Below are 7,444 nucleotides of genomic sequence, written 5' to 3'. Positions count from 1 at the left end.
TCCCTATCTTTTTTTTTGTCAGCAACAATTTGTGTCTCTATCTTTCTCTACAAAGTGCAAACTTTTTTCTATCCATTTATGTATTGGTCCACATCCTTTTTCCTTTATCTCTCTTTCTCTGTAAATTAAACTTTTATAGATATGTATAAACTGTTCTTGCTAAAATTTTAAACTTCAAGGATTTCTTTCTCAAAACAAAATTTATTTCAATTAAAAACTCAATACTAGTATAAATAAATAAATGTATTGAAAACATAAAATTATTAACTTCAAATTGTAACCTTTTTAAATTGATCGCCTTAATTACGTTGTAAATTTAAATATTTGTCCAACTTTAAACCATATGAGGAGTAAAGCTTAATTTTTTACTGTCATGAATCAAATATTTATATATATATATTAGTTTTTAAGCCTGAAAAACAAAAATTATTTATCGTTAAAATAAACATTTTGGTTGATAAATAATAACAATAATAATTATAATTTATCGAAATCGAACCAATGTTTGAAAACATAACTAGTCTTCTTTGGCACGATAAACATAGTATTTTCTTCCTTTGTTAATATCAAATGCTTTGACTCTTTTTTCCTCCCATTAGCTAAATGAAGTAAAATGGAATCATAAACTCCATTGTTAATTACTCTTTTTTTCTTCTTGCATATATATATATATATATACACATGTGTTTGTTTGGGATAATAAACAGTACATTTTTTATTAACATGTGGAGAAGAAGATGGGATAAATCATCAGAAGAATTTGAATATTTTAAGTATTTGTATCAACCGAGATATTAGAAAGCTATCCAGGTTTAAGTGTTCACTATTTAAAACCAGAGAAATGATAGGAGAACAAGAAGTTGTGCGTCAAACACTTGTTCAAGCTCCAAGATATCACGCATAGCAATATGCCTGCATCGTTAGAGGAAAAGCTGTGAAAGTAAGCCACAACTTGGCTCTATTTGGAGCCATGGTTGTTCTAGGTACGATTATGATCATAGTCGGTTGCCGATACATGGGTTTCAAACCGTTCCTCGTAGAAAGACCAAGTCAATGACCGACAAGTCAAAGAAATATGGTCATCTGAGTAAACAAAATATCTTTGTATTTGTGTGAGCTTGCTTTCTCAAACATATGAGTATTTATGTTAGCTTGCTTTCTCAAACCTATGAGTATTTATGTCATAAACACTAATTTTTTAACTCTAATTTCTCAATTCTTTTTTTGTCTGTCTAAGTTTTCCAATCATTTTTACTGTAAAAATCTAAATCATTTTTATTTCTTTTTTTAGTGCAAAAAAACAAAAATATTTACCATTTAAATACACATTTTGGTAATAATAATAATTCTAATTTATCGAAATCGAATCAACGTTTAAAAACAGAACTAATTTTGTTTGGCGCAATAAACACAACATTTTTTTCTTTGTTAATATCAAATGGTTGACTCTTTTTTGTCCCCATTAGCTAAGTAATGAAGTAAAATGGAATCATATAAACCCCATATTGTTGATTACCTAAACTTAAATCTTTCATAAAATAATATCCTCATGTTGAGGAAGATTTAGATTTTTTTTTGTTTAAAGAAAAAGAAACAGTAACGGAGAAAGGCGAGGCACGTGAGAAACACGCCCCTAGACATATATATATATATATATATAAATACTACCTCTCATCTCTATCTCTCTCGGTTGAGTCAGTGAGATTCTCTGAGCGGCGCGTCTTAAAAATGGCTAATCCACCAGTGATCTCCTTAAAATCTGTCGCTTCCTCCTCAGGAGCTTCTTCTTCTTCCACCAGTGATCGCAAGCTTTTTTCGGCGGAGCAGTTGATTCTCAATCTCAGTAATCTCGAACTCCGCGAAAATGCTCTTCACGAATTGTCCAAGGTCTGTCTCTTATTATTATATCACTTGGGAATTCTCCATCCTTTGGGTTTTTTCCGTCGTGTACATTTGCCTTCAGATTAGCGATTCCTGCACAATTTCAAAAGATAACCGTTGGATTGAGCCATTATTATTGTAAATTTTGATCTCGAAATTTCAGTCATTGCTTTTGATTTTCATACATGAGGCAGAGGATACACTATACTTTGGTTCTTCTCACTGAAAAAATTCATGCTTATCGCGGTAATTCCGTGTTTCATGTTTTTGCAGAAGAGAGAGAACTTTCATGAGTTGGCTCCGCTCTTGTGGCATTCTGTTGGTACCATTCCTGCTCTTCTACAGGTACCTTTTTATCCTTCTGGGGACATGACTTAATTATTATTGCTTGATGGCTTCCCCCTCCCTGTATACTTTCCAACATCATTCATACTTTTGAGATTTCATCTACATTGTATTGGGTTAGAGACCTAGTCATTTTCTCTTTTCAGGAGATTATCTCAGTTTACCCTGTCCTATCTCCTCCAACCATGACTCCTGCTCAATCTAACAGGGTCTGCAATGCACTTGCGCTTCTTCAGGTGCATTAAATTTTGTCATTTTGTTTCTTTGTTTTGGGAGAATTTACAAATGTTTATATATGTATCTTCAGTTTGGAAGATTTTAATCTAATTTTATACATTCCAGTGTGTTGCTTCTCATGCCGATACGAGGATGTTGTTCCTGAAAGGTACATTCCTATGCCCGCAAACAATTCTTCCATACTCTCATTAGAATAGTTTTGGTGTTTGCTCTGTGACTAAAGTAAACAGTTAGATTACATTAGTTGATCATTTAACCCGTCTACAAAAACTAGTTGTCAGAGCCACCATGTTGGTCTCTTTTTAATTGATTTCATTTACTAGGTATGTGTGGTTATAATATGCTTAAAGCTTATATAGTCTGTTGATTTTCAAATTACAGCCCATCTGCCATTGTACCTGTATGCTTTCTTGAATACATCAAGCAAGTCAAGACCGTTTGAGTACCTGCGGCTCACTAGCTTGGGAGTTATTGGTGCACTTGTTAAGGTATGTCTTGATTACCCGCGTCTAGTTTGAAATTCTGTGGTCTAGTTATGAAAACTGTTTGATGCGAAGAAGGCAAGAACACTCCTTTTACTTGCTAACAACTGTCTGGCTATTAAATACCACATCATCCCGGTATATTGTGCTGATTTGAGAAAGAACGATTTTAGCATGCTTAGACCTTTAAGTAAATATTGTTAAGACATCATATAATTATTACTGACACTGGTGTGGTTGCAACATTATTCATTTGGTTTTGGTAGGTTGATGATTCTGAAGTGATCAGATTTCTTCTTCAAACTGAAATTGTCCCATTGTGCCTCCGGACAATGGAAAATGGCAGCGAGTTGTCAAAGACTGTAAGTTTATCTACTTTCAGATGCTTATCTTTATATTCACATCCTAATCATTTATACAGCCAATTGCATAGATCTGAAATGCCTCATACAAAGAACTCGTATAAGTATTGCTTCTGCAATTGATGTTTCTGAATGGTTTTGGTCATGTTCATCTGATTGATAAGTTTGAACTGGTTATGTCAGGTTGCTACTTTCATTGTTCAGAAAGTTTTGCTGGACGAGGTTGGTCTTGAATACATGTGCACCACCGCGGAGAGATTCTTTGCTCTGGGTCGAGTTTTGGGAAATATGGTTGCTTCACTTGCAGAAGGACCGTCTCCTAGGTTGCTAAAGCACATCGTACGCTGCTATCTCCGCTTGACAGATAACCCCAGGTGCAATATTATATTTTTTCCTTCACTTGAAAACAATATTATACACTCGAGAGCTTACACAATACAGTTATTGATGACATTCAGAGCCTGCGATGCGCTTGGAAGTTGCCTTCCAGATCTTCTGAGAGATGCTAACTTCAGCCGTTGTCTCTATGTAAGTGTCATATCTCTTAATAGCATCATAAATAATTATTACTGATACTGAATATCTATCAATTTTATTCTTATCTTGTCTCAGTTCTTTTGGAACTTGGGACTTGACTGTTTTTAGCTAATTATATTTTCTTATTTTGACAGGATGATCCACCTGCAGGGCAATGGCTGGAGAAACTACTTCAGAACATTAACATTGGCGGTAGAGCACCTCAAGGGTTGGCTCATATGTTTGTGAATTAAATCGAACCCCAGAGATTATTATTCTGGGGGAAAAAACTGTTATTCATTGGACAAAAAAGTTAGGTGAAATCAGAATTACAAATGAGCAACTCACAGGCAAAGATTTATTAGTTTGATTGATATATGTACTTGGATTCCCTGACCGCCTTATGATGTTGCAATTAATAACTAAAATTCCATTGAAAATACTGAACCAAGCATTAAACCCAATGCCTTAAGAAAATCAACAAACGTTTTATGAAAGCAGATGTAGATAAATATTGTCTATAATAGACTGTCAGATCTTGCAGGTAGCCTCCTGAAGAGATTGAGCGGCACAGACGGTAGCTTGTGCCTGAACCTTGGATGCCTCAGCACATAGATCCCAGCAAGAAGTGCAACAACCTGAAATGGTGTAACATACAACACAATAGCAGCTATGAGACAGAAGAGCACAAACAATGTGGTTGCCCTCGGGTCTCGCCAGCTCAGCAGCGATAAAAACCGCTCTCCCTGTGTCGCTAGATCGCCTATCACGGTCTGAACACGTCCTCCTATGCTTCTGAGCCGGTCGTATCGCATCCGCACAATCTCAGAGGAGCGGGAAGTCGGGAAAGTATCAAACTCTTCATCAAGCTCGTCAGGATGGACAGCGTCTGCATGGGACAACCGTGTGTCCATGTGTGGAGGGTGTCTTGGTCTCCATCGGAAGTTCCAGATTCCAATCAAGAAGAGGTACAAGAAAACAGTTGGGAGGATGAGTTCCGGGTAGAGAACTAAGATAATGAACAGAACATGAATGAGAATTGTGGTGATTGGGTTTCTCCAGTTGCAGATTTGATCGAACCATTTTCCAACAGCAATGAGACCACTCAGAACATTCATGATTCTGAAGAAGTTAGCTTTGCTCCTCCTCATGCTCCACATGTGTGAGTCAACATCGAGCATGTACTCTACAATCTCTTTGCGAAGAGGTGGCTCTGCGCGGTTCAGCCTCGCTGAGACAATGTTCATCGCCTGGTGTCTCAGGCTGTCCAGCTGGAGAACCGATAACGGGTGGATATAATGCATTTTGGGTAGTAATGGCTGAGAATACATATGAAGCATGTTGATGACAGATAGGCAAGTGAACCGCACTGCTAACTGTATTTCACCAGTTTTCTTGATCCCGGAAGGATGAAAGACGAGCAGCGGATATGAGTGTGTGTAGATACGGTCAGCTTCGAGGGTCGAGAGACGGATTCTCACTTTCCCGATTCTCATATCTTTTCCGCTTCCTCCTGGAATGTGTCCGTTGTCGAATGCTCCAAAAGTTATGACTGTGCAGGTATCAAACACTTCCCATGTGTACTGCTCGTTCCATTTAGGCGTGAAACTATCGACAATTGTTCTTGTTCTGATCCATTTCTGCCCGTATTTAGCCACACAATATGCATCTGTTGTTCCCTTCCCGTCTTTTGTCTTCATTGGCATTAGTCCGTGCGCACTTATGATCCCTACTTCAAGCAGTCCAATGCTTGGTTTCCATAGCTGTTTTGCAGTTGGCCTTAGGTCACTGCTGTAGTGAGTTGATTCATCAAGAACATGGTATCCGCCTTCAAGAAAGATTCTTAGATGAATCCTGCTTGCGAATTTGATCTCTTTTTTCTCTCCGTCCACCATAATATGTTTCTCCAGGTTGAACCACCTTGAGTTAAGCGGCCTATGGTCTAACCTCCTCTGGACATTCTGCAACGGGATTGCGCACCGGCCTAACGTTTCATCTTTGTTTGGTGCAATCCTATCTTCCACCGCGAGGATTAACGGCTCCTCAAAAGGCTCAGCAACGACAAACATCAGATCTTCATTCCACATCGGGTTCAATGTTTTGGTCTGAGAAATACGCGTCCTCAGAGTCTGGTTTCCGAGCATTGCTTTTACGTAAACCTCAGNTTTAGCCACACAATATGCATCTGTTGTTCCCTTCCCGTCTTTTGTCTTCATTGGCATTAGTCCGTGCGCACTTATGATCCCTACTTCAAGCAGTCCAATGCTTGGTTTCCATAGCTGTTTTGCAGTTGGCCTTAGGTCACTGCTGTAGTGAGTTGATTCATCAAGAACATGGTATCCGCCTTCAAGAAAGATTCTTAGATGAATCCTGCTTGCGAATTTGATCTCTTTTTTCTCTCCGTCCACCATAATATGTTTCTCCAGGTTGAACCACCTTGAGTTAAGCGGCCTATGGTCTAACCTCCTCTGGACATTCTGCAACGGGATCGCACACCGGCCTAAGGTGTCATCTTTGTTTGGTGCAACCCTATCTTCCACCGCGAGAATCAACGGCTCCTCAAAAGGCTCAGCAACAACAAACATCAAATCTTCATTCCACATCGGATTCAATGTTTTGGTCTGAGAAATACGCGTCCTCAGAGTCTGGTTTCCGAGCATTGCTTTTACGTAAACCTCAGGGAACTTGGTTTTATCATGAGGTATCAAATCTTGAGCCTCGATCACATTGACTCTCACATACCAAAGCTTTGGCGAAAGATAAACCTTTGACCGGATATGTGTCACACCCTCAGGTCCAACTGTGGCTGCATCTGAGTGCCAAGCATCAGAAAAAGCTTCATCGGCTTGTGTCCCCATCCAAACAGCTAACATAAGCTCTCCCTTAACCTTACGCCCATGTCGATCCTCCAACCTATACCACTGAGGAGCCAGTGGACTATCAGGGGGAACTCGCTTAGGAATCTCATTAAGATCAAACATGATTCTACCAACAAAATCATCCAACACCACATCTTTGTCTTTCACTACAACCTCCAAGATTGATGCTTGGATCCTCTCCTTTGAAAAAGCAAACACTTGCTTCCACTCTGGGTTCGACTTCTTCTCAAAATGCTTAGTCATTCCTTTGTAGTTTCCCAGCTTCACTTCCACATAAGGATCGCAACTACCAGTCACATCTTTCCCCGGTAGTTCCTTCGCCTTCATGACCCGGACGTAAAGGTAATGCATCTGCTCAACCAAATCATAAGTGCAGGAGAGTTTATCACCTGTCACAGCTCCTGCACCAATCTTTGGTGAAGTCTCCTTCAGTGCAAATTCTATATTTTGCCCAGGTTTCTGCATCTTGCCTGAATCTTGAAAACTTCTGCAATTCTATTACAAAGAATCCGTCTCTTAAGATCCAAGAACTTGTAATAAGAACCAGTTTCAGGGTAAACTGCTTGGCTCTGTTATCTTAAGACAGCCTTCTGGTAGAAAAAAACAAACAAACACAGATGGATCAGAGAGATTTTAACAGTTTACTTACAATGACTACAGCATATTAGTAACATAGACATCTCTCAAATCAAAATCAAATAAATGATTAAGGAGTTTGAGATCTACACTCTACCGAGAAAAA

General features: G+C 38.7%; 2 protein-coding genes across 4 annotated transcripts in view; one reads left to right on the top strand and one right to left on the bottom strand.

Moving 5' to 3' along the window:
* Positions 1,688-4,214, top strand: LOC104705541 (cell differentiation protein RCD1 homolog). The gene is made up of 9 exons (XM_010421557.1): positions 1,688-1,887; positions 2,155-2,226; positions 2,373-2,462; positions 2,569-2,611; positions 2,845-2,951; positions 3,212-3,307; positions 3,491-3,681; positions 3,766-3,835; positions 3,979-4,214. The coding sequence occupies exons 1-9, from the start codon at positions 1,729-1,731 to the stop codon at positions 4,075-4,077; spliced, it is 927 nt and encodes a 308-aa protein (XP_010419859.1). The 5' UTR covers positions 1,688-1,728; the 3' UTR covers positions 4,078-4,214.
* LOC104705540 (FT-interacting protein 1) overlaps positions 4,239-7,444 on the bottom strand; it is a 3,842-nt gene continuing 636 nt past the window's right edge. For 2 of the 3 annotated variants that reach the window (XM_010421555.2, XM_019228246.1), the window contains exons 2-3: positions 6,499-7,292; positions 4,239-5,982 (exon numbers count right to left, since the gene is read on the bottom strand). In XM_010421555.2, coding sequence (XP_010419857.1) covers positions 4,342-5,982; positions 6,499-7,167 — 2,310 coding nt within the window. In that variant the 5' untranslated portion in view covers positions 7,168-7,292 and the 3' untranslated portion in view covers positions 4,239-4,341. The remainder of the gene's footprint in view (positions 5,983-6,498; positions 7,293-7,444) is intronic. The other variant, XM_019228245.1, reaches the window with a different exon arrangement.

This window comes from Camelina sativa, chromosome 8 (genome assembly GCF_000633955.1).
Source record: "Camelina sativa cultivar DH55 chromosome 8, Cs, whole genome shotgun sequence".
NCBI classification, from domain to species: domain Eukaryota; kingdom Viridiplantae; phylum Streptophyta; class Magnoliopsida; order Brassicales; family Brassicaceae; genus Camelina; species Camelina sativa.
This window is presented reverse-complemented; position numbering and strand designations above follow the sequence as displayed.

Coding starts and splice junctions, on each gene's coding strand:
- LOC104705541 (XM_010421557.1), top strand. CDS start 1,729: ATGGCTAATCCACCAGTGATCTCCTTAAAATCTGTCGCTTCCTCCTCA. Junction 2,227..2,372: donor CCATTCCTGCTCTTCTACAG/GTACCTTTTTAT, acceptor TTCTCTTTTCAG/GAGATTATCTCAGTTTACCC. Junction 3,308..3,490: donor GCAGCGAGTTGTCAAAGACT/GTAAGTTTATCT, acceptor TGGTTATGTCAG/GTTGCTACTTTCATTGTTCA.